General features: G+C 29.7%; 3 protein-coding genes across 8 annotated transcripts; 2 read left to right on the top strand and 1 right to left on the bottom strand.

Annotated features, from left to right (window-relative positions):
• The first annotated feature begins 724 nt into the window (after nucleotides 1–724).
• LOC114183900 (proline-rich receptor-like protein kinase PERK8) lies at nucleotides 725–3,611 on the top strand. Its single transcript, XM_028071115.1, has 5 exons — nucleotides 725–1,145; nucleotides 1,260–1,408; nucleotides 1,977–2,192; nucleotides 2,588–2,737; nucleotides 3,284–3,611. Exons 1-5 carry the CDS (start codon nucleotides 833–835, stop codon nucleotides 3,416–3,418), a joined length of 963 nt encoding a protein of 320 aa, XP_027926916.1. The 5' UTR covers nucleotides 725–832; the 3' UTR covers nucleotides 3,419–3,611.
• A 3,124-nt stretch (nucleotides 3,612–6,735) lies between these two features.
• LOC114187280 (vacuolar protein sorting-associated protein 26A) lies at nucleotides 6,736–12,270 on the top strand. Its single transcript, XM_028075489.1, has 12 exons — nucleotides 6,736–7,032; nucleotides 7,220–7,273; nucleotides 7,415–7,489; nucleotides 7,709–7,783; nucleotides 7,913–7,985; nucleotides 8,872–8,916; nucleotides 9,065–9,176; nucleotides 9,277–9,343; nucleotides 9,564–9,608; nucleotides 10,460–10,515; nucleotides 11,001–11,176; nucleotides 11,667–12,270. The coding sequence occupies exons 2-12, from the start codon at nucleotides 7,271–7,273 to the stop codon at nucleotides 11,846–11,848; spliced, it is 909 nt and encodes a 302-aa protein (XP_027931290.1). The 5' UTR covers nucleotides 6,736–7,032; nucleotides 7,220–7,270; the 3' UTR covers nucleotides 11,849–12,270.
• Nucleotides 12,271–17,323: 5,053 nt separating this feature from the next.
• LOC114193783 (transcription factor MYB33-like) lies at nucleotides 17,324–22,167 on the bottom strand. Of its 6 annotated transcripts, none has more exons than XM_028083729.1 (5): nucleotides 22,039–22,167; nucleotides 21,681–21,815; nucleotides 20,479–20,843; nucleotides 18,233–19,229; nucleotides 17,432–17,890 (listed from the first exon to the last, which is right to left on the bottom strand). In XM_028083729.1, the coding sequence occupies exons 3-5, from the start codon at nucleotides 20,824–20,826 to the stop codon at nucleotides 17,688–17,690; spliced, it is 1,548 nt and encodes a 515-aa protein (XP_027939530.1). In that variant the 5' UTR covers nucleotides 20,827–20,843; nucleotides 21,681–21,815; nucleotides 22,039–22,167; the 3' UTR covers nucleotides 17,432–17,687. The 6 variants fall into 6 exon arrangements, with proteins under 6 accessions (XP_027939561.1, XP_027939530.1, XP_027939545.1 ...); XM_028083744.1 differs by having other exon boundaries at nucleotides 21,785–21,815; XM_028083760.1 differs by having other exon boundaries at nucleotides 17,324–17,878; nucleotides 21,681–22,167.
• Nucleotides 22,168–26,453: the final 4,286 nt, after the last annotated feature.

Here is a 26,453-nt window from a genome sequence, read left to right as displayed (position 1 = left end):
AGAGATTTTTTTTTAATTAGTCGGATAATACTCACTTTTTTTTTAGATTTGTTAGTTTGGTATCCGCTTTTAAGAATGTGTCAATTGAATCCCAATTTTTGAAAAGATGCTTCAATTAGATCTTTTCAGCAAAAAATTATTAACACCGTTAACAGTATTGATATTTAAAATGATTAAGACACTTTTTCAAAAATTGGAACTAGATTGACACATTTTAAAAAACGGGTACCAAACTGACACATGTCAACGAAAGTGGGTACCATCCGACTAATTAAACCTCCTCTTTCTTTTTCCATTCAAATAAACTTATAAAAAAATTTCCCCACCAAGAATCTTGACCGGGGAAAACTTAAATGTTAACAAAATTGTATTCTATTTCTATCACATGAAGATCATGAAAACTCCTCAATAATCACATTCATAAATCAGTTGTAGAATAAAAGAAAATTGATAACATCAAAACTTCAGCTACATTCAAAGACCAGGTAAAAAGAATCTTCACATACAATTCCTTAACAGTTACTACAATGTCATGAGATAAAGACAGTTTCAAGATCCTCAATTGTTCTTCAACTTAGTAAAAGTTGGAAAACCAAGGCACCAACATGCATATATATAATCTCACAAAATGCCAAATTTTCTGGCTCCGAATTCAAGGTTGGTAGAATCCTTCAAATAGGGCATTGTGCATTCTCATTCTCTATGCCCAAGTCAAACAAAAATGTCTAATCCACATACACAAGTTAATCAAGAAAAACAGTACCATGAAGCACACCAAAGGGCTGCAAAATCTGTTTGCTCTGTTTGCCATAACAGAAGACCACCGTTTGAAATGAACAGAAAAAAAGAGTTCTCATATGCTGAGTTATGTGCAGCCACACAAGGGTTTTCCCCTAAGAACTATCTCTCAGAAGGAGGGTTTGGTTCTGTCTTCAAAGGGGAGTTGTGTGGAGAGAAGATTGCTGTGAAGCAACACACTTATGCTAACCAAAAGGGAGAGAAGGAATTCAAGTCTGAAGTTGATGTTCTCAGCAAAGCAATGCATGAGAATGTGGTCATGCTGTTAGGATCATGCGCAGAAGGGATTCATAGACTTCTTGTGTATGAATATGTCTGCAATGCTTCATTGGATCAACATTTATCTCGTATGACAGAAATCAAACCAAACTTATATAGCCTATATACTACTAAGATTATGAGTTTGTGCATATATTGATATTAAAGTGAAGGGTTACTAACCTTGGTTTGGTACTGTGCAGAACATTCTCGTAAACTTCTTGATTGGCAAGATAGGGTGAAAGTAGCTGATGGAGCTGCCAAAGGACTGCTATACCTGCATGAGAATAACATCATACACAGAGATCTGACAACAAACAACATTCTTCTTACACATGATTATGAAGCATTGGTAATAATATGCACAGTTAATCTGTTGAAAGTCTCACATCGACTAGAAATAGGACAAATTTAGAGTATATATGTGTTACAAGTCAATTCTGTAAGGTTGAGTTAGACTTAAAATTCACTTACTAACATGGTGTCAGAATCGGGTTAGAGTTTATCCTAGCGACGAAGTTTATTGTTTGTTAGGTTTATTGTTTTTAACTCGCTATTGGACTACCCAGTAATGTATAATTTCATGCTCAAGATGTTTATGTCAATATATACGTAGGTGCAAGCCTCCGATTTTGTAAGGTTAAATTAGGTTTAAAGTTGATGCATATTACATGGTCATCAAAAAGAAGGGAGAACTAATATTTTGTACCTAATTGCAGCATCTACTCTCCACCATATAGGCTTTCATTTATAATAGATTATTGGAAACACTGGATTTCTATATACTACACATTTTATACTATATTTTAATGATGAGTAATCATTTAATAAGCTATAGTTCATTGCAATTTGGTTCCACAGCCATAAACATCCTTCACCTCATCAAGTTTGACTAACGAATTACTTCTGTGTTTTATCAGCTAGGCGATTTTGGTTTGGCTAGAACTGTGATTGAAGGCTCCTCATACTCTACAGAATGTGTTGGGAATCTGGCTTATATGGCACCAGAATATGCAGAATCAGGAAAAGTGTCAATAAAAACAGATGTATATTCCTTTGGGGTGGTTCTGCTACAGTTAATAACTGGAATGAGAACCACAGACAAACGACTTGGGGGTAAAGGTCTGGTGGAATGGGTAAGAATCATATCACTGAATAGAGTAAAGCTTGATGCACATAGCTGTCTGTCATTTCTTCTCAATTTTTGGCATCATTGGTTGTTCTGCTTAAGTCTGTTGCACTATTACATTGGTTGTTCTGCTCAATTTGTTTGAAAAGTTTATCAATGTTGGAAATCTAAGTGTAAGTTTAAGTCTTACATCGTTTAAAAATGAAAAATTTAAGCATTATATAAAGAAGAAGACCTATCGAGGTTGTGTTGTTCCTTTTTATAGATAGAACTCGTGTCTTATTGGTGTTATTGCATGTTCCAGAGTGATTTCACTGGCTCTCAGTTAGTTGAGAAGTAGCAAATAGAACTCATGCAGGCATAACAATGCAGATTCCATTTGAGTTGGTAATTTTTGTTCAGGCTAGACCATTACTGAGGGAAGGAAAATGCCAAGACCTTATTGATGGAAGAATGATGAACTCCCATGATTGCCATCAACTCTATTGGATGAGCCGTCTAGCAGGAAATTGTCTTCAGAGGGATCCTCAAAAGAGATTGCATATGAACACAGTAAGTCTACTGCACAAACTTGTTACGTAACATGAATGACATCTAAAGTTGTCATATTTTGTTGTTTTTTCAAGGTACTTACATAAGATGAATGACATCTAAAGTTGTCATGTTCTGCTGTTTTTTCATAGATTGGACACCACTTCATGTCATTTTTTGATCAAAATGCAGACTCAGATTCAGGGGGTTGTGTTCATAGTTCATATCACATTCATTCATTCCCTTGTAGGTAGAAAAAAGTGATATATGGTATGAACATTAGTCATTGGAAAAACTCATGCATATATTCCTAACTAATAACATGGTTAATAGAAGAAAAAAATAATAAAAAAAATATCAATTCTCATTTCTTTAAAAAGTTATTTTCTTTAAAGAGGGATAGACAAATACATTTGAAAACCAATTCTCAGTTCAATTAGAATATGTCTAATTTGAATTTTAAGTATGAATAATATTATGAACACATTTTTAGAATGTACTTTCTATTATTAATTTAAATTTATTGAATATCACTATGTGATAATGTGATTTTGTAATTTATGATAGGTGGTGAAGGCTTTAAGTCAGATAGGCAAAGGTTGTAGCTGCATTGTGAGAAAAGATCATACCCTTCTAATCTCAGGCCCTTCTAGGTCAAAAGATGATTCAGAGGAATCCTCACAATCACAAGAGTGGAAGTGAAATATGAATTATATATATATCACTTCAAAATATCTAAATTGTATTGACCTATCAAAATTTTCATCTTCTCTCATATTAATAATTTTTTAGGTAGGAATTATGTTTAGAAGAAATCTCCGAAAAAGTTATTTTTAATGGTCTTCTTTAGAATGTGGATCGTTGTTAGATGAGTTTTTGGAAGAGAAAGGATCTTTATGTGAAGGTATGGATTATATAAAAATGAATTTTGTAAGAAGTTGTTCAAAGTAGTATACATTTGTTTAATTGTATCTCTTTTAAATTTACATTTAAAAATATTTTTCTTTTAATAAATAATGTTGTGACTTTATTTTCACAAAATAAATACATTTTGTTATATTATATAAAAAGAAAAGAAAATATGAATAAAATAAGAAGTTTATATTATATATCTCTCGTATTATTATTGTCTTAAAAAATTATCAAATATTAATAATATTTCATATTATAATTATATTACTTTAATATTTTATATTGTGGTATAATTCTTAAAATTTTATAATTTTACATTCCAATTAAATTTACATTAAAAATTCAAAATTAAAATACAGACTTAAATAAATGTTTATTATACGAATGAAAGTTAATATAAAAAAATTATATTTATTGTATATATTATATACTAAAGATGCACTTAGATATTCTTATATTTTCATTATAAAAAATATTAGAGAAAATGGGTGTTATTCATTTAAGCGTAAAATATATCCTATTAAAAATTTCTATTTATATAAAGCAAATAAAATGAAATAATAAGTATGAATTTTATGATAACTATTTTTATATTTAAATATATTAGAAGTTATTCTAAAAATAATAATTTAAATATAATAATATAAACTACACAACAAAAGTTAAAACAAAAAAAAGAAGTAAAAACAAAAACACTTTTATAAAGAGGAGAGAAAGTGAATGTCTATTGAAGATGAAGAAGGCACTTTAATCTTCATCATAAACCCCATTAGAATTCCAATGTTAATTCACTTTTAAATGATCAAGATAAGATTTAATCCACAAGAACTCTAAGTCTATGTTCGTTTGCGCGGTTTGTACTGTTACCACATATTAGGGACGACAAATTTAAAAATAAGTTGCATTCCCATTCAGTGATTTGTGCAGAAAAGAGAAGATGGATTCATGAAATTTTTACCAAAATCCATCTTCTCAACAATAGAAAAATTTGAATAGATTTTAACGATTTTACTTTCATACCCTTTATATATATATATATAATTATTAATCATAATATACCGTAAATAATTTGTTTTCTATTATTATTTTATTATATATAATAATAATTAAACATATTTATAAATAATTAACAATACATATTATAATTAATAATATATATATATATTAATATCATATTTATTAATATATATATATATATATATATTTAATTATTAATATAATACATGCATAATAATAATATTTATTATTAATTATATATAGATATATATAATAACTAAAATATTATTAAAATTTTATATAATTTTAATATTTTTTTAATTCGTATTAATTAATTATAATTATTTTTATAACATTAAATTACAAAATCATTCTCTTTTTTTACACAAGGGTATTATGGTAACTTAATAAATATATCTATTTTAACATATAATTTTATCTATCACATCAATCAAATCTTTCACTAACTTTCATAAAAATTATCTCCAAATCCACTCACTTTACCCTCTAAATCCACTCAAAAAAACACAAATATCCATCCACATAAATCTACACAAATCCATCTTCACACTCTCCCCCATGTCCATCTACACAAAGGAACACACCCTAAGTGTTCTCATAAAATTCAACTTTCATATATTTTCAAAAGTAATTTATAAGTAGTGTTGACTATTTATGACTTTTAGGTATTGGAAGGTCAAAGTAAATGAAATTCTATACTCTCTCCACATATGTTAACCAAAAAATTGTTTTCCCCTTTTCATGTTTGACTTTTTGTGTAGTTGATTTGGGATTTAAAAAAAAAAAAAAAAACCTATTTGACTCTGTCTAATTGTTATTATTTACACCACAAAATTAAGAAAAATATTTCTTAGTTACAATTCCAAAAATACCAAATAAAAGGGATAATAAACTATTTTAAAGTACACAAACATTCATGTCAGTATCATTTTATCAAGTAAATTAATGTGGAAATAAATATGATACACCTTACCTAGTGTTCCTACATTACACTTGCGTTCTAGATAATCACATTTTTTTAATATTAAATTGTATTTAGTTTTAAGTCTGCATTATTTAGTGTTGAGAATTTATAAAAATTGTAAAAATACGAGAGAAATAAGATATATAATAAATACAAAAGATATGTTATAAGATAATTTATTTTATTTTATATATATATATATATATATATATCAATTTTTAACAAAATATAAAATTAAATGATTTCAGATAATTTTTTCTGAAAATAAAGTCACAAATTATTAGTTTGAGGATTTTTTTTTTACAAATGTGAATTTAGATGAATTTAGATGAGATGCAGACTTAAACGAATAGAAATTTATGCTGATGTCGACTGTATAATTAAAAAATGTTTATTTAAGTAATTTTAAGAAAACACAATTTTAAATTAAGCAAAATAAATAAATAAAAGAATTATATAAGAGATGAAACTACAAGAGTAACAGAAAATAATTACACTTCTTAAATTTATCTAAATACATTTGGTTTTCAGAGTTTTCTTTTACATAGGACTAATTAATTTCATAACTACTCAAATCAATGAAAAATAAACAAAAAAAATTTGTCCACATGCTATAAGACATGAAATGTCGCAGCAAATTTTGTCTTTTAGAAAAAAGAAAACTTTTATATATATATATATATATATATATATCTATAACAATATATAAAGGGGATTCCCCTTTTTGTGTCCACTTTTTAAAATACCGATTTTACCCTTTAAATATAACAATTTTTTAAATTTTTTAAAATTGACCGTTACTTTTACAAAAATTTTATAAAATCAGATGTCTCTACTTCTTCTTTATTTATTAATGGTTATTCTTTTATCTGTTCTGATATATTTCACTTTATTTTTAATAAATATAATTCTAATATATATATATATATATATTAACTTAATAACATTATCATATTATCACCTACTAATATAATATCACGTATATTTAAAAAATATATACACACAGGTGCGATAGCGCCTGTGTTACGCTAGTATATATTATGTAAATTAAGAATATAGAAAAATTCGTAACAATTCAATTATTATATTTTTTCATTACAAAAAAATATGACTATTATTTTGGTCTTGTTGTCCAAATGGTACAGAGCAGAGGTGAACGGGAGAAAGAAAACGCAACACAACACAACACAAAGCGTCAGTGAAACGACAATGCGTTTTGGTCTTGGAAACGCAGAAGAATAAGAAGACGCGATTCTGCTACTTCTTCTACCTCTCTCGTTTCACTGTTAGGGCTCACGGAGTTTCTGATTCACTTTCAAATTATGCGTTTCGTTCATCGCTTTCTCACCAAATCAAACGAAGTACCAGATAATCGCAGTTCCTCCACCGTTTCCTTTTGTTGATCCGTGGAATAGCGCACACGGTACCTCTTCAATTTCGTTAGATTTCGTATTTTAAGTTTTGAGATGGGAATAACGGTAGAACTAGATAATTTAGATGAAAAGGGGTTTGAGTGTGATCATTTTGATTGGTTTTCGGGTGAAGATCTGTGAATCAGGAGCATTGTTTTTGTGTGAATGGTTTTAATTTAATGGATTTGTGCTTCACAGGTGTTGGTGTGTGCACTGAGGTAAAAAGAAGAATACTGAATTTTGAGCACCATGGTGAGTTTTGTTTTCTTGGGGTTTATGTTTTGGTTATGTTCCCGTTGGTTGTTGTCTAACCTTGGTTCACTTGATTTGGTGATGGTGATGACTCTTATGCTTATTTTTGGGGAACCAAAATGAAAAAAAATATATATAAAGAATTACTTGCTTGGAGCTTTCAAACCTGCGTGTAATGTCTTGATCTCGTTTAACGATGGGAAGAACCGGAAGCAGGTAAGCAACCGTTTTTATTTTGTTTTTATAAATAGTGGTATACTTCACAATGTGGCAATTGCATTTTGTAATAATGTTGCAAAAGGCAAAGGTTGATGCTTGTGATGGTTCACGGTGGTGGGAGAGGAATTGTGATCTTTCAATAGCTTTGATTTTCCTTGTTCATTGTAGTGTCCTATATGCTAATTTTGGTTGATTTTCTCTTTGTGGGTTTTTTAGGTTCCCTTTAAAAAGGAAAATGGTCAAATGGTTACAGTCCCACTTTTCCAAAGTCAAGAAAACATTGCTGGGAAGGTATTCTATTTGACGTTCGTAATATTTGACCATTGAGTTTAAGTTTAAACACATGGTGTTTTTCATTAACTTTTGATATATTGTCTACCTCACTGCGTTGAATATTATTTTATCTGCTGCCATTTTTAGATTACAGTAGAACCATTGCAAGGGAAGAAGATTGATCACAATGGTATAAAAGTTGAGCTCCTTGGACAGATAGGTTCGTACTTGACTAATCTCTCTGATTCTTCAATGTGTTATGTCTTGAAAATCTCAATGGAAGAAAACAAAAGGAAGAAGTAGAATGAATTGCTCTTTAGAAATCTTTTGTCTGTATCTAAGTGATGAAACTGATAATGATAGAAAAATTCTGTTGTTCTTTGTGGACTTTTGATCCGCTTGCATAAAGGAATTTACCTTGTCAGTTACCATTCAAAGCATGATTCTCCATTTACCCTAAAATATAATTTCATTATCTACTATCTTTGTCCTTTTGTATCACATGTATTGAATGTTCAATTACGATTATAACTCCTAGGCATTCTACGTTGTCTATCAGATTTGCATGACATGTAAGATAGATGTGTGATTTTCTCGATGTAATTCACCTTCATACCTTTAAGGAGTCTAGAATCATTTAAAAATCAATCTGGCATTGACGATGCATGCTACTCTGAAATTTTATTCGGTATTTTCTTATAATCTTAGGAAACATAAATGAATTATTATACAGAACACTTTCAGTCCTAAACATGTACAGCAGAAAGATAGATTTCCTAATTGAATTTTTTCATTTCAGTTTTCTCAAAATAGTTTATGGAACTTGTTTTCTTTGGATTTTTACCACCCTTTATTCTCTTGAGCATCTGCACCTGAAACTGTTGTGATTGTCCTGACATTGATAATCTTATATCAAATTTGAGCACTTGAAGATTATTTTTACAATGATGTACGTAACTGTTAAATTTTTTGCTGGTAATGATGGCTGGCAAAGAAAAAATTATCCATTCATCGTTTTTGCTTTGGGAATAGTTTTTGTTATGTCCTTTATCTTTTTTCTAATTTCTTACTAACAAGTTCATTTTCAATTTTGTTTCATTGTGCAGAAATGTATTTTGACAGAGGAAATTTTTATGACTTTACTTCCCTCGGTAATCAGCTGTTTTCTGCCACTTCCATTCTTAAATTTAAATATTCTTCCTGGTGCTAGTCAGCCTTTCATTTAGTACAATCAGTGACCCATGCGATGCTTAGTTTTACTATTGTGAAATAACATATGTTCTTTTTACTGTTTTGCAGTACGAGAACTGGATGTTCCTGGAGAAATTTATGAGAGGAAAACATATGCATTTGAATTTTCTACTGTTGAAATGCCATATGAAACTTATAATGGGGTGAATGTGAGGCTTAGGTAAGATACCTTGTAGATCCATGGACTTTTCAGTTCGCTTTTTGTTTATAGTCTCTGAAATATTTATTTTTTTATGCTTTTTTGCATTTTCAACTTCCAGGTATGTACTGAAAGTGACCATTAATCGGGGCTATGCTGGAAGCATAATAGAATACCAGGATTTCGTGGTATGTTCTCGTTCAGTAAATAAAATTTCTGATTTGTGATCTCTGATATCGAATTTATTGTTGTTTTATCAAATCATTACATTCATGGACAATATTGTGCTGGATGTGGTTGTAAAAGTATATAGTTCACATGAGTACACTATTCCCCCATCTAAAAAATAAGTTTGTATATGTGAATATACTTTCTTCGTTAACTTATAGTTTTTTCTTAATCTGTCAGGTTCGGAACTATTCTCCACCTCCAGAAATTAACAATAGCATCAAGGTGAGCATAATTATGTGGTAATTAAATTTTAATTCTGTCTAGCACATATCCGTTGCTACAAACTGTGGTATTTATTTTCACAATTTTCAATCAATCAAAACCAATAATGACTCAGGAACAATGATAAAGTGAAGCCATGGCATCAATGTCAACCATTGTCTTTGAATTACCTTTCGCCAAAGTATCTGCTGGTGCATGTAGTTAGTGTGAATCGTGATAGCTCTGTTTGCTGAGTGGCCTTAGTTAATCAGTAAGGGATGAGTTAGTCAGTTAGTGGGTTACTTATAGAAACTGGATCAGAAAATCAAAAAGGAAAAGAGCACTCAAACAAAGAAACTAAAGAGTTTGTATAGAAGTTTCAAAAGTGTGCAGATATACCATACTGCTGGCATTTTGAGGGTTCAGAAAACCTCCCAATAATCACTAATTTTTCTGACACACCCAAGACCTGAAAACGCACCTATACATAGACCTTTGTTAATAGACCTGAAAACGACAACAAACTTAACTACTAACAGATCTTACAGCTGTTTGAATTAAAACAATTAGGTGTATTTTCCTTTTCCCTTCTTTCCTATTTCATAGACCTTTGTTAATAGGAGGTCATACCCTAACAGTTACTTTAGTCTACTTAGTCAGTCAAGAAGCTGATGTTGTATAGAAATAGGAAGAGGGGTTCAGAGGGGAGTCATTTACTGTCTGTGCCATGTTCTTGATTCTGAAAACACATCGCTGCCAGTATTGGGAATAAGGGTTCTTAATAAAATTTATTCCTTGTGTGCCTTACCTGAACTTTGTTATTGGCTACTTCCATTTCGTTATTGTATTTCATGGTATTATACCTTGTACAGATGGAAGTTGGAATCGAAGATTGTCTACACATTGAATTTGAATACAATAAAAGCAAGTAAGCTGAAAATTTAATTGGCTATTTGACTGGAATTGTGTGGTTGTTTATCTTAATTATGTACCTATCTGTATCCTGCGGAGTTTCTGTTCATAGCTTGCAGTATGAAATATATGCATTATGTTACCTTTTTCTTTTAGACCTATGTATTTGTTTTTCTGTTTATACGAAGCCTATGGATTATAATAGAAACACCTAGAACAATTTAGCAGTTATCTGCGCCAAAGATATTTTTGTCAAAAAATTACACTGCATCTAGGAAGCAAAAATACGATACGGACACTAGGGTACAACAAATTTTACAAATTATAGGACACAACATGACAGTGACATGACAGGGCTACTATTTAGAAATGTCTGTACATCTTAGTACTGCATAGAGCTTTTGTGCATTTGTTTGAAGAGAAGATACTTTTGTCATCTAATTCGTACTTTATTGGGGAGCCATGCAAATACTTATTCGTATGTACTACTCTTCACTTCAGGTATCATCTGAAAGATGTCATCATTGGCAAGATCTACTTTTTACTTGTTAGAATCAAGATAAAAAACATGGATCTCGAGATTAGGCGTAGGGAATCCACAGGGTCAGGGACCAACACCCATGTTGAGACAGAAACATTGGCTAAATTTGAGTTGATGGATGGTGCTCCTGTTAGAGGTAGGTTAGCTTTGAAATTGGGTTACATTCTTTTGTACTTTCTATTTACAAATTAATCTGGATATCATAAAAATACTTTAGACATATCATCTAGGTTTTCGTATACTTTCACCAGTAAACCAACTCCCTCTTTTGTATTAACTGAACTTTAAAATAAAAGATCATGTTAAGCATAAAATCTCATATTTGTATATAAGCTTGTCAAACTTTGACGGAGCATGTCTCTGGGGAAGAGAGTGTATCATAATATAAAACTTGTAAAACTTTACATCAATGGGTCTCAAGCCAACATAAAAGAAGGTTGTCTCAAGTAATCGATAGACAACTACAGTTTTTTGTGAAATCTTTTATGCCAAAGTATTAATAACAATTTAAAGCCCTAACATAATAATTTTGTAATGGGTTAAATGTTTTTTTACTTCATAAAATAGACACTGATTAAAATTGAAAACTATAAACAGACTGTTTGTGGTTGTGATTGTATTTACAGGTGAATCAATTCCCATCAGACTGTTCCTCAGTCCTTACGAGCTGACACCAACTCATCGCAACATTAATAACAAATTCAGTGTGAAGTACTTTTTAAATCTTGTGTTGGTTGATGAAGAGGACAGGCGATATTTCAAGCAGCAGGAGATCACAATGTATAGGCTGCAAGAAGAAACATCGTGATTACATATCATATGAAGGGAATGCGCATTAGGTATGTAACAAATAATAAAGATTGTGATGGACATCGAGAGCTCTTACATATGGAAGTAGTCACGTCAATCCTGTTTCTTGAGTGGTAAAATGGCTTGGTATTCTAGCATGCTTGAAATTCATCACTTTCAAACATGTATATTGACTGATCTCTCATTCATGTCTTGATAGTTCTGTAATTTTTAAACATGTCATCGAAGGAAGCATCCTTAGAAATGTATTGGGTTTGTGATACCCATCAGAAATTGAGTGCTTTGTATACGTGCGATACCTGTAGTACTTTGTCTTTTTGTTTTTAACTTTTGCTTTGTTTACCTTGTGAACATAATGATACCCTTTTTCAATTCTTTTGAAGAGACAGAATCTGATGCAGGACTTTGGTTTATCTGTCATTGTCATTAAGTTGCCATCTTGTATTTGATGATACATTTTTTTTAGTTACCATACTTTGCAGTTTAGATTACTTTGATCTTGAAAAAAGAAGTATTTTTAGCTCGATTTCCATCATAGTGTCTATAATTTGGCTTCAGTCAAAGTATTTTTATTCTATCAATTGGAATAACTTCAAATTTCTTTGTTGTTTAACATAAATTCAACTTGGCCTTTGTCAATATATGGCTTAATTTCAACCTGTTTAACATGACTTAGTCTTAACTAAATCAACATAGTTTTTTGACCAAAGTATCTTCAACTTATTCTCAAACATAATATCTTCAATTCTATTTCAACCATATTATCTTCAACTCAATTTCAAACACAATGTCTTAAACTTAATCTTTAATCATTTTGAAATTTAAGATACCTAATCAAAATATAATCTACAAAATTGTGAGCTTCTTAGCCATATTATATCTTTTTGGTCTTATAAACTTTTTAATCTTTGATCCATGAATACTGATTGTGCCAATTCTAATTTACAATAAAACTATAATGCGTTATCTACTTTAAAATTTGGGTTAAATATGTTTTTTGTCTCTCAAGTTTTAGTGAAATAGTGAAATTTGGAATTAGTTTTTTTTTTTAATTTTTGACCAATTTAGTCTTTTATTTTTAGAAATGTGTAGATTTAGTTTTTTTAATCAAATTTTGTTAAGTTTATTTAAAATTTTAAATGTGTTTTATGATAATATTTGAGTTAGTATTTAAGCAAAAATGGGTCAAACGATGTAAAACTAAATTAATCAAAAAATTTGAATAGAGATTAATTCTAAATTTAACTTAAACTTGAGATTAAAAATATTTAACCCTTAAAATTTTAACTATGATTAGATAAAGCTTTATAATTTGAATAAGAGCTTTTTTTTATTAGATATACTGTAGCTAATTTATTTCTCTCTCTTTTTTTCCTTTTCATTTTATCTTTAATTACTCTAAATAGAAACCTCGTTGTTTGTATTTATGTTCTTTCTGTTTCCTTACAACTAATCAAATATATGATACATATCTTTCAATTTGACAGAGGTTCTAACTGATGACTATTTAATAAAATTGTAGCATTTTTAGAAACTAAATACTGAAATTAGTTTGTTCTTAAACATATTGCACACAAGTCTGCTTTACTAGTGGATTTTGCATTGAAACACGTTTAGAAACTAAATTAAAATGGACTTAATCTGAAACCATTATTGATTATTAAAGTGGTTATATTTTATTTTTGGCTACGTCAACTTGCCAGTTTAATTAGTTTGTTTAGTTATCTCAGCTTCGTGTTATCATTTTTCAAAAAATTGAGTTTAGATTGAAAGTGGGAGTCATCAATTAGAATGTTGAGTCCAATAAAACAAAATAAAAAATATATTCACAATAAATCCTAAACCCTAAACCCTAATTTTTATAAATATATATATATATATATATATATATATATATATATTTATTTGTATTTTAAAAGCATGAATATCACTTTCTATCTTTTACTAGAACAAATGTAATAACAAAAATATGATTTATTAATTATTAAAAATAAAATAATCCAAGTATTTTAGTTGTTTATGAATGCATTTTATGAGTTTAATTTGTGAATTAATTTATTGAAACTTTGTTAATTAATATTTATAAATTTATCATTTTCAAACCTTCAAGTCAATGTTCTTTTTATAAAGATCGGATTTAATTAATCATCATATGTCAATGGAGTTCGTTAATATAAATAATTGAGTTTCTTTCGCCTCAATTCATCTTTCTAGTAATACATTTTAGATTTATTATTTATGAAAACTTGTAATTATTGTTTTAATAATGGTTTATAAATGAAGTAATCTATAATTGCTTTTAGGTTGTACTTTAGACTAAATAAAATATAACTATATTTTGAATTTAAGATGATACAATCTGACATTATTTTAAATTATGCAATCTGAAATATATGACTAATTATATAATTTGGAATCTAGATTATAGATTATAGTATTTTAAAATATAGAGTCTTGAATTGATTATGAAGTATTAATAATTTAAAACATAATTTTGAATTGACAGTAAAGTATTATCAATTTTAGATTATGCATTAATAATTTAGAATATATAGTTTTGAAGATGCTCATAGTATTATGAATGTATCATAAAAGATTACATACATTACAAAATATGCTCTAAAACACTTTATATTTTACTAACGTAATGCATTATATGTATAGTATTAAATAGATTCTATTCTATTATAATCTTAATACATTTATGTTTCTTTTACTTACGGTTTGAAGTTTAGATTTTCTTTTTCTCAAATTTTCGAAAAGAGGAAAACATAATACCTAATCATCCTTTCAATTTATTTCAAGAAAGTGGAATCAAACAAGGAAATAAAATTTTCATAACCATGATATCCGAAGATAAATAAATATTCCATGATATTCAGACGTAAGATATTTACAATAGAAATTTTCCTCAAAAGGCCACTTTAATTTCAAGAAAATCATAAGGGTGTTTTCTCCTGCACCTCCAACTTTTCTTCAAAATATTTGAAATGACCTTTAATTTTTTGACCAGCATCCTTCGTTTTACTATTGCTTCTCGTTTTACTATTTACTATTGCTTCTTGTTTTATTAAAGGATAATGGATAATGATATTTCGACTACTAGATTTTAACTACTTATTTTTACAATTTGATATGCCATCTTTTAAATAATTTTATAATATAAAAAAAATGAAAAAATAAAAAACCATTTAAAAGATATCACCTTATGTTATAAAATAAAGTTATCAAAATCTAGTTGTCAAAAAATAATTTTTTTTTACTAAATTTGACAAAATACATCTTCTTTAGACTCATTTGATGATTTATGAGTGTTTTAACAATTATGATTCATGGAACGATATTCACGTTGCTCAACACAACATATGATTTAGTATAAGTAATTCATGTTGCCTCTTTAGAAACTTAAATGTTTGTATTTTTTGTACTCTAATAAAATGTTATTGCAACAAATCTCACCCTTGTTTTATACCGTATTTAAGTTTTTGTTTTTGTTTTCTTTTCATTTTCGTTTACCATCATTCAACATCTTTTTGTTTTCACTACCTTTTCAATATCATTTCACTTTTGTTTCCATCATCAACATAGTCATGAATTATATCAACCACAAAATTACATTGTTTAATATTAACACAAACATAAAGTAATGCGACAAGATAGAAACTCAATTGAAAAATATAATTTTTAAAAATATTCAATAGACAAAAAATTATAAAGAACGAATTTAAGAAACCATAGTTTATCATGTACTTGAAACTTGATTAAACTAACAAATTATATTTAAGAGAGTCAATAAACGTATTAGTGGAATGAATGGTATTTAAAATTTAAATTGATTATGTGGTCGTATAGAATAAATGATTGTGAAAACATGGAAACTCAAATAATTTGAAAGGAGGTGTGTCGTGTTCTGGAAAACTTAAATCAATTGTGAAAATTTTCTGAAAAATATGAACCTTAATGAATTTGGAACACTTATTTTAAAATAGACAGCACAAAACACTCATTTAAATCAATAACACCATTATTAATCCATAAAATTCACAGATGACTCAATCTAATTTGTAATACCCAGACAATCCGAGCAAAACTTAGTGTTGGAATTTTAATATATTTTAAAGTAGGAGATACAGGATTCAAACCCTTCCAATTTCATGTGTTCAACTCATAATTTAGACTTTTCTCAAATGGAGGTGCTGAAAGAAAAACTCTATAATATATTCAGTTGGAAAGTAGTTTTGAAGGGGCAGTACTGGATTTTGAGAAAGCAAATGAGATGTGGGTTTGAATCTGTTTAGAAGAATCCATAACCATGGCCACCTTTTGACCTCTTTATCTCACCTTTTTCACAAGTTCTGCAGAATTTCAGTAACAAATTGTTGTTCAAAAAAGAACCAAACTGCCACCAACCAGAAAAGGTGTTTCCGGTTAATTTATTTGGAGGTGAGCATGTTTTCTACGGCTCAAATATGTTTTAATATGCTACAACACTGGTTTGATTAAAACCCACTTAAGCTCGCAGAGGTACACTAAAACTCCACTGTAAGTGCAGCACAACTTATGAAGCTCGAACACACCTCATAAATGGTGTATTCTTGTGTCCAACACGTATAGGACTCTGACATGCGTACAATATGTATCGGTGCAGTATCTAATTTGAAAAACATTTTGTTTGTCTCTAACATAATTTTGAGACATGACTCCGTCACAATGTAACCAAGAACAAATGCAATAAGTTTATAGTATGATTATAGAAATAAGGAAAAAAATCTTATATGATAATTACTTTTCACTTTTTGATATTAGATAAATGGATTAGATTGATTTTTATATCAGGTGACATTATATTTGACTAACCTTGTTTATAAATGATTTCAAGTATAAAAATACTAGTTGCTAAATTAAACAATTCATAAATAGATATCCTACATCTTGGAAACTACACAAGTCTAAGGGTGTGTAGTGCTTTGTCTAGTATCCGTATCCGTATTCGTGCTATATAGAACACAACTTGCAAAATACTAAGCTTCTAAGAAGGTAAGTCTTGGTGGCATTTAAGGCCGAAAAATGGTGGTTAAGTCTGCGGTTTGGAAACGCCTAAAGGCCGTGAGCTAGCTGATGGGCTAAGTGAAGATTTTTCTTACATCTTTTTGGAGAACCCCAGGGGTGTGACTGGGATGTGGGAAGGTTGGCCTTGTGGTTTAAGCTTTAGGTTGAGTCTTAACATTTCTAAAACAGTAAGTTTTGGGATGTGGGAAGGTTGGCCTTGTGGTTTAAGCTTTAGGTTGAGTCTTAACATTTCTAAAACAGTAAGTTTTGGGATGTGGGAAGGTTGACCAATTCTTCCCTTGAAAATGGTTAATATCCTAAATTTAACATTGGGAGTTAACCGAACCTATCTTTATGTTGTTTTTATCAAAACACCTGATTTCTAAAATATCCAAAAGCTATCAAAGCTTCATGCACTTTGAAATGGAACCAAAAGGAAAATGCAAGACAATTGCCATTCCAAATTTGTCTTGAAGTGTTTGAAGACGGTGCACAATAAATGTAACACAGAAAGAGAGTATAGAAAGCTATGAGAAAGAAACAAGTTTCTCTACCCGGGTATTTGATAACACAAGTCACACCCATATTAGACTCTCAGAAAGAACAGTAGATGTTACATATATTACCCATATTAAGTAGTAAACATAAATGGATAATAGAAAGTTTTGAATCACATACTGAGCAGTTTTCTGAATGAAATCAGACAATTGCAAAAAGCGTCGTGTTAATCCACACGCAAAAAACAATCTCCTGTACTTGAAGAATGAGTTTCATTAGTCACCACATGCTTACTGTCTCGTGAAATTATCACTAGCATCAATCATGTCAGCTTGGTTCATGCCGTTGTGCTCAGAATACAGCTCGTGCCAATCTGAGGCCAGCAAGACATCTGGCCAAGTGAGATTCAATAGAGACATGGATTGATTTTCATTCTTAGGGGCCAAAACCTGATCAACTGACTGCAACTTCTCATTGTTGCCTGCAGAGTTTTCTAATGAAATCTCAACTTCCCAGTATATTTGTTGCAACTAACAAACTTAACACATGAATTAAGGGAAAAAGCCACCGAATTTATTTTCATCAAGATTCGTAATGAATTTCCAATGAGACAACTTTAGAGGAAACAAATTTTTTTACTTAATTGATTTAAGACAAGTCAAGATTTTTATGATCCAGAATGTGCATGACATGACAAAACTAAGCTTTGTTATAAAATAGGTAATCTTAAAAATAAATATGTTTTGCAGTGTCAAAGATATATGTGGATGTGTGCAGAAAATAGTGAATGCTTTCCAAATATCATCCTTATCATACCACATTAGAAGGTACTAACCACTAAAGGTCTGAAAAGGTTCCCATCCATCCCATGGCTTTCCGTTGGTGCCAACAACAGGATGCTCATTCAGGATTGAAGTTGCGCCAAAGGGAGATACAGGGTCAGCATAATCTTCCCACTCTGTCTCGTACACATTCAAAGCTGAACTCTCAGCTCTATCAACGGGAGTTGCAACGGACGAATTTGAACTCTCAGGCCAATTATTCTTTGAATAACCAAGAGTCTTCGCCTGCTGACAAAGAAATTCATTAAGGAAGCAACGACTGAGTGATGAAGAAGAACCTGAGTCCAGTGCATAAGGTGGTTGAGGAGAATGGATGAAAATGTCAGTAGAATCATTCAATGGAGGCGGGGGAGAGGTACCCCAGCTACCAAATTCAGTTTCTGGATATTGGAGTGAAGGGAGCTCTGACTTCATAGCCTCAGAAGCCAGCTTAGAAGTAGAGTAATTGTCATTCGATAATGAATGGCTGTAACAAATTGAGCCATATGAGGAGGCACCATGATCAAGGGGAGAATGCAATCCAAATGATTCTGCAAACTTATCAGAAGTATTATCCTTAAAGTGGTCAAATGGATAAAACCCATTAGTGTTCAATTCACTGGAACCAAGAAGAGACACGGATGACTCATGAAGATGATCATGGTTAGGTAATGTGGATGGCAGGAAATTACAGTATGGAGGAGAACCAAGAACATTTGTCAGAATGCTATTAGCAGAAATATCAGGAAGCTCAGGCACAAAAGGTAAGATTCCCTGAGTTTCCTTCAGACTGTCATATATAGCATCATGTATCTCATAATTGTTTTTCTCCATGAAATCCTGGTGGCCTCCATCTCCTTCGCTGATTTCAGCAGTACTTTGGCCATGCTTTTTATCTTGAAATGCTTGCAGTACTACTTCCGGAGGATAAAGTGGCAAGCCAGCCCGTTGACGCCTCTTCATTCGGGTGTTCCAGTAGTTTTTTATTTCGTTATCTGTACGACCAGGCAACTGAAAACAAAAGAAATCAATCATTCTAAGAGAAAATGAATACATCAAAATGCTAACAGAAAAAGAAATTGTGTAGCAATTGCTATCCTACTATTCCATTTGTAAGGGGTAATTCCAGCTTCTAATTCTGACAAAAATATGTTCTCATTTGTTTTATTACTCTCCTCCTTTTACTCATTAGCATTGATCTCTCACACATCTTTTCTGTCACTATACTAACTGATTTCTTTTTCTTTGGGTGGGTGGTGTCGGGTAGAAATACTAGTATTGTAATCTACATGTTCCACCCGGCAACAGCAGCATTGTGATGTTAAACAAAGACTCACTGATTACATATCCTTTTTAAAAGAGAGAATGATGGTTATTTGGACTCAATGAAAAGGTGATGGAAGTTAGGAAGAAACTGAATTCTGATGTAAATCTTATGGGATATGCAAGGAAAGAAATACACAAGTTGATTTGCAATAAATGCAATCTCAAAATATCTGAATGTATTTTAAAATTGGTGTGACTGTCATTTCCCCAGTTTGGCACATTACCTTGTACATTTTATCAGACAGGAAGCAACCAAAAAAAAAAAAAAAACCAGAACATGACATGACATAGGTTACATTTTTCGTAATAAGCGTACACATCTGTGCTATTTTCCAACTTTAATGCTCTAAATTATGAATAAGATAATAAAATAATATGTTAGTCTATCTTCATATCTAAGAGAGAACTAAAAGTGATTTATGGACAGAAAAAAATTCAAATAGATGCTCAGAGACAAGTCTCATCAAGAACACAGTACCATAGAACTGGTTACATTCCCAAAATAGACATGATGATGTCAAGAACAATCGAGAAAAAAGTTACAAGGTTCTCTACTGTCAAAGATTTGTCACACTTAATTGTTGCAGTATTCAATGACAGTTATGCATAGTGCTTTATGTTAAATTCAGAATATTACTAAATGGCAACTAAAGTGTATTATGCCACATTAGACTGTGTATTTATTGTTGAATGGAATTGAGATTGATAAATCTAACAAGCTGGTTTCATATTGTAAGGGACAAGACCAATAAAAAAGAAGACATGGCTGTCATATGATGTTCACTTGTTTGAAGATAGGATGGCGTACACAACACTGATAACAATGGCACACTGATAACAATGGCAAAGAGAATTCATACATTTTAGAAAAATGTGAAAGAAACAGCAAAATGAAACAAAACTAAAGTCAACAAAAATTGTGCAGCCTGCTTACATGTGCTGCCATGCGTGCCCACTTGTTTCCCATTTTGGCATGGAGTTCAGCGATCATCTGCTCCTCTTCTGCAGTAAATGCGCCTTTCTTTAAGTTTGGCCTTAGGTGATTGGCCCATCGCAATCGGCAACTTTTTCCACAACGAGAAAGGCCTGAATACTTCTGAACAGCATTCCAATTCCCCTCTCCATGCTTATTGACATAGTCCACCAAAATAACATCTTCAGCAGCTGTCCATGGCCCTTTCTTCAGAACAACACCTCCTCCATTACCATCGTCATTCAACTGTGACCCAGTCTGATCCTGACCATGCACATTGTCATCAATCTCATGTGTCATTTGACCCATCTCCTAAATAATAGTCTCTGCAATGAGTTTGTGAATCACATATTAAAGTACTAGAAAATGAAAAACAGAAAAGCTAAAAAACATTTGTGGAGCTGTCCACTAAATTCCCTCCCATTCTCTTACTCCTCTCGGATGTTACTTTTGTGTGGGGGACCACATTGTAATATTACACATCAATATACAAGTAGAGTGATATTCGATGATCGAGACAATGAACAAGAAAACCAGAAAAGAACTTTATAAGGTGCATCGAAAACAGAGGTACCATAATCCTTAAACGGTAAGGGAAACAATTAAAACTAAAAGCACCACAAAATCCAAGCAGATCCTTTTATAAAATTGCAGATCACAGAGGACAAGTAAAGCAATATGCATATAAGTTCTAACAATACAAGTTTCTGTCTAAACACAAAACTATTGATGATCTTCTGTAAACCAGGAAAGCAGACCCCAAAATAAAACCGAGTACGATTGTCACAGTTTCAAATCATATTCACCATTCTTACCCAAACAAAAAGTAAATACAAAGAGGAACATAAGCCTTTTATGTTGGAGATGGAAAAACAAAAAATTTCACCAACAGACCATACCCACAACACAGAATTCATTATCCCCACAAGCCTGATGCTGGTTACAGCAATATATAATTATTACAAAATAAAAAAAAAAAATGATCAAAAGAGCAAATTTCACTTTCAACATTTCAACAAAATTAACAGCGACTTCACATCTTAACACGTCCAAATTTCTTTCAAAGGAAAGGAACTTATTAGTAAATAACAATACGGATAATAATAATAATAAAAAAAAATAATAATAATAATAAATAAGCGTAATATTAATAATTATAATACCTAAACAGGACGTGAGAGTATTCAAGCTAAAATCTAAACCCAAGGAATTTAGTTCAAATTCCCTATAAACATGAATCTTATTGTTGCTAGCAGAGAAGCTGAACCTGAGTTAAAAACTGAAGGAAAACCGCGTCCCTGAAATTCACAGATGAAAAGCAAAACAAAGAAATTTAAATAAACAACTAATAATTAGACCCGATAAAGTGAATTCCGTGCAACAATTATACACACAGTGTAACACGATGAATTGGTTTCGGATTTCAATCTATCCAATCATAAAATAATAAAATTGAATTGAGAATTCAGATTCACATAGAGAACGAAAAGAGAGAAATGGAAATTGGAATGGGAGCACAACCGTGGTTGGAAGAGGATCAGAGCGAAGAGAGAGAAGAACATGAGATCAAAGCCTCAAACATTCGCAGTCTCATGCAGAGAGAGAGAAAAAAAAAAGGGTTAAAGAAACCAAAAATGAAGAGAGTGAGAGAAGAAGTGAAGAAACAAAAAACATCAAGTGAAGAGGGAAATATATAGTGCTGCAGGGTATGATTTTTTTATTTTTTATTTTTTCTAAGTTAAAACCTACAAAAATTAGTTTATGTATAAATAAATTTAATTTATACAGAATTATTTCATTTTTTATGTTAAGATATTTTATATAAGCTTCTTTCAACATACCTTAATTATAATCAAATAATATTGACATGATTTTTTTAATATTTTTTAGTGAAGTGATATTGTTTACAGATTTATTAGTTAAGAAATAAATAAATTGTATAAATGTATTTTTACTTATTTTAATAAAAAAATGATGGAGTTGACTTGAAGATTGTCAACTTTTACTATAATTATGTGAGTTTTAATGTTTGACTTGGCTTATGATATGTTTTTAGTTTACTTTATTTATTATTTCATTTATGGTTAACTACTTAGAATCACTTTTGACTATATTATAAAGGTTTTTTGGTGTTTGACAAGAAAATTTTTTTCACCAAAAAGATATTGAAGTCTAAATATTTCTTCTTATGGAATCTAATTTCGCACTTTTTAGTAAATTTTATGTACTCTTTAGATAAAAGTGTATGTTAGTTTTTGAAAATCTAAGTTGTATATAAATCTAAGGTTTTTCTATAGTTTGTCAAAGATTCATGTTTGATTGTTCAATTTTTATACATTTTTGTAAACTTTGCATACATGTAATTTTATTAGAATAATCAAAAACATTATTCATTTGTCATCATCAAAATCACACATATTTTGTGTAAAATTCTTAAAATTATAATTAAATGTGTATCTACTTATACGAATTTTCTTTTGTACCTTAACAACAAGTTTAGGATAAAAAAATTATAAGAAGATTTTAATCACTTTCTAAGTCGATTACATAATAACTAATATAAAAACGTCATTCAACATCATTTATAACATGAATGAACGATAAATAATACTTTTTTACATCAATTATTATACAATCAACATAAAAACTCATAAAATATTATAAATTTGTCATTGTGTTACTTTTTTTATTATTAAATGATTGTTACACAACTATAATTTTCATATTTCATAATTTTTTTATAAACTTATTAAAAATTTTGCAAAAAAATTGTGTTTGTCATTTCTTAAAAAATTTTAATTGATATGTAATTTATTTGTGAATAATTATTTTTTACAAAATTATAAAATTTTCGAGTCTTGTCTACAAATTTTTCGGTGAAAGTGTTTTATATAAAATATTTTGCCAAAAAAATGATAGTCATTTTTTGCAAATTATCTTTCATAACAATATTTGTAAATATTTTTTATGAAAACAAAATTAAAAATAAAATTAGAAAAGATATGTATTTTTTTAGTAGTGATATAAAATCTTATTATAAGCTACTTTTTTAATAATATGAATTGAAGTTTGATACTAAATTTTTAATTATTGACCATTTCTTTTAAAATATTAACATTTAATTTTTAAAACAAAGATAAAAATAATATATTAGAAGAGATAAAAAATTAATAAAAACATAGGAAAACGTTTTAGAAAAAGAAAAATTATAAAACATAAAACCTTAAATGACTCATTTGTTATCTATAATCTATATTATTATTATTATTATTATTATTATTATTATTATTATTATTATTATTATTATTATTATTATCATCATATAAGGAGAATACATAATTTGATGTCCACATTTTTTCAAATTAACTCTTTATTAATTAATTATTTAGCAGTTTTATATTTTATGTGATCGTTTTTTAAATTAAATTTTTTTAAAATTTAACCATTTTTACACTAAAATAACTATGTATAATAAAATAATACAAACAAATTAAATAAAAAATATCTACAATAAAAATTATAAAAAAATTATATTTATTTTCATAATTATAACTATTATTTTATGCTATCATAAATAAAAAAAGTGATTCACTAGTAAGAAAGAGTGTGAACTATCTAACTAACAAAAGGTAACTTAATTTTCAAACATTTGATCACCATATTAAGTACTTACAAATGTTACATGTCAAAAGTACTACATATACTTCATAATGCATTCTTTAACTTCTTCTTTTCACTTAAATGTACATAATAAGCATACACATATGTTTCCACTGATTGATTTACAGTTATAAATTAACACTTTATTTATCTCTCAAACTCTCACCATAGTTAACAAGGGCTTAATCCTTTGTGCTTTACATGGATGGTGTGATACAAAATAAGAAAATATTAAATATTAAAAAAATGTTTAAATTGTATAAAATATAATTATTTTATTTATTAACAATGATATTTTTAATATCATTTTTTCTATTCATCCATTGTTTTTTAATTATTTCCTATTATTATTGTAATGACATGGAAAATGCTAAGTGTAGAAATAGATTAAAGGTGTAGAAGTTATGGTTGAACAAAGCCTTGATAGAGGATACGTATGTATGAGTGTGATGGACATTAAAAGTAGGAAATGTAGTATTAGAAGTTGTGTTTATGAACATCAAATGTTGAGTTTTCAAGTAAGTAGTCTATGCAGAGTAGGGACAATAAATTTGAGATTCAAAATGAGTTTGATTTTGTAAGATATGTTCACTTCACTGATGTGAAGTTTTTATTGTATAGAGCTAAGTAGCTGAACAAGTGATAATAGTAAAACTAAAAAAACAAAGGAGAAAGCTTAAAGAAAGGGTAAGGGAAGATAGCTAGTTAGTTTTATTCCTTTAGTTAATGATAGTGTTGGTGTGTGACTAATTCATTGAAATAGAGTTGAATGTTTTTTTGTAAAAATCAATTGTTGTAAGAGCTTATAAGAAAAACATAATATGTTGAATACTCAAATATGTCAGTTGCACCGAGTAGTGATATTGTAGGTATGTTTATAAAGTTGTAAATGATGTTTCTTGATTATTTGAGTAGAATACCTCAATGAACAAGAAGAGTTATTTAACATGGTTAGAAGTGATTTGTTGTTGAGACTCTAGAGATAAGGTAAGTGTGTGAGCTTTGAATTATGTGGCCAATGTAATTCTTTTAAGAATAAAATGCATTATTTCTATGGAGTTAAAATACATGGAGGCAAATAATATCAATATGGCACCTTCGTCAATCAATAAAAGTTGAGTGGACAAGTGCTCTCTAAACGAGTAGTTACTAGAAGACGTGTTTGCTTGATGAAGTGTTCATCAGAAAATGTACTTGTTGGATGATGCATTCATTAAATGGTTATACTCGCTCGATGAGTTTTCCATTCACTAAGCAAAAAATAGTCTTTTGAATTAATTTCAAGAACTATCAAATGGTACCTTCACTAAATGTATTAACTCGTTGGACAAGCCTAGTTGAGGTGTTTTTCAGGGTGAGTTCATTTGGTGAATGGTGTCATTTACGAGAGGAATTTTTTTCAAAAGTATTTAAAAGCTTAAGAGTTGTTGATTTGTAAATTCAGGAGCAAGGTATATGGATGATACACCCATTAGAAAATATGCTCTAGACGAGTGTATAAGGTCCTTTAGGACAATATTGAGTTATTCTTTCATCTTATGTAACTTGTTCTTTAAATGGTGAAATAAAATGAGTACAAGGTGAAATAGCTAGATGATACACTTGTCAGGTGATGTGTTTTCTAGACGAGTGTAATAGACTTACTAGATGAGCATGAGATATGTTTGACTATGTAGAACTAGCGTATGAGGTCAAAATTTGCCATGGATATAGAAATACATACATATATACACATACACACACACACGTATGTGTGTCGTCTGTATATATGATAGGTTGATGTAGAGCCTGGATGGTAGGTCAAATCTACTGTTGTAATTAAATGATCGTTGCATATTCTAGGGGGAAATTACTATATTGTTTATATGTCGAAGGAGTATTGGAGAGGTATAATCTTAATTATACTAATTATCCTGAATCACATAAAGAAAGATAATTGAATAGTGAGAGTTGAAGGAGGCTCATATGACTTGAAGAGGAGGTATACATGTATTTATATATGGGTCATGTCTTTAAATGGGTGGTAGGGATTTACCTTGTCTTATGATAATGGTGGATAAATACTTGTAGGTAAGGAGTAGCCCACAAAGTCTATTGGATATCAAAAGATAAATGCATAACCTCTAAGATCAAAATCAATATACTCTTAATCTTCTAGAAATAGATCACGATATTATGTAGAAAATGCATGTTACTAATTAGTGTATGTGTATAGCATATTGTATGACGTATTTGTGTGGCTGTTTTAAGGGAACATGATTTTGTTGTGATTATAT

This window comes from Vigna unguiculata, chromosome 1 (assembly GCF_004118075.2).
Source record: "Vigna unguiculata cultivar IT97K-499-35 chromosome 1, ASM411807v1, whole genome shotgun sequence".
Lineage (NCBI taxonomy): Eukaryota > Viridiplantae > Streptophyta > Magnoliopsida > Fabales > Fabaceae > Vigna > Vigna unguiculata.
This window is presented reverse-complemented; position numbering and strand designations above follow the sequence as displayed.

Bases quoted from the DNA above. Each gene is read 5' to 3' on its own strand.
- LOC114183900 (XM_028071115.1), top strand. From the start codon at position 833: ATGAACAGAAAAAAAGAGTTCTCATATGCTGAGTTATGTGCAGCCACA. The intron at 1,146-1,259 runs GTATGACAGAAA...GGTACTGTGCAG, and splicing joins ATTGGATCAACATTTATCTC to AACATTCTCGTAAACTTCTT. The intron at 2,193-2,587 runs GTAAGAATCATA...ATTTTTGTTCAG, and splicing joins GTAAAGGTCTGGTGGAATGG to GCTAGACCATTACTGAGGGA.
- LOC114187280 (XM_028075489.1), top strand. The intron at 7,784-7,912 runs GTATTCTATTTG...TGCCATTTTTAG, and splicing joins AAGAAAACATTGCTGGGAAG to ATTACAGTAGAACCATTGCA. The intron at 10,516-11,000 runs GTAAGCTGAAAA...TCTTCACTTCAG, and splicing joins TTTGAATACAATAAAAGCAA to GTATCATCTGAAAGATGTCA.
- LOC114193783 (XM_028083721.1), bottom strand. From the start codon at position 20,826: ATGGGTCAAATGACACATGAGATTGATGACAATGTGCATGGTCAGGAT. The intron at 19,230-20,478 runs GTAAGCAGGCTG...TTTTGTTTTCAG, and splicing joins GGGCACGCATGGCAGCACAT to TTGCCTGGTCGTACAGATAA. The intron at 17,891-18,232 runs GTTAGTACCTTC...AGATTTCATTAG, and splicing joins ACCTTTTCAGACCTTTAGTG to AAAACTCTGCAGGCAACAAT.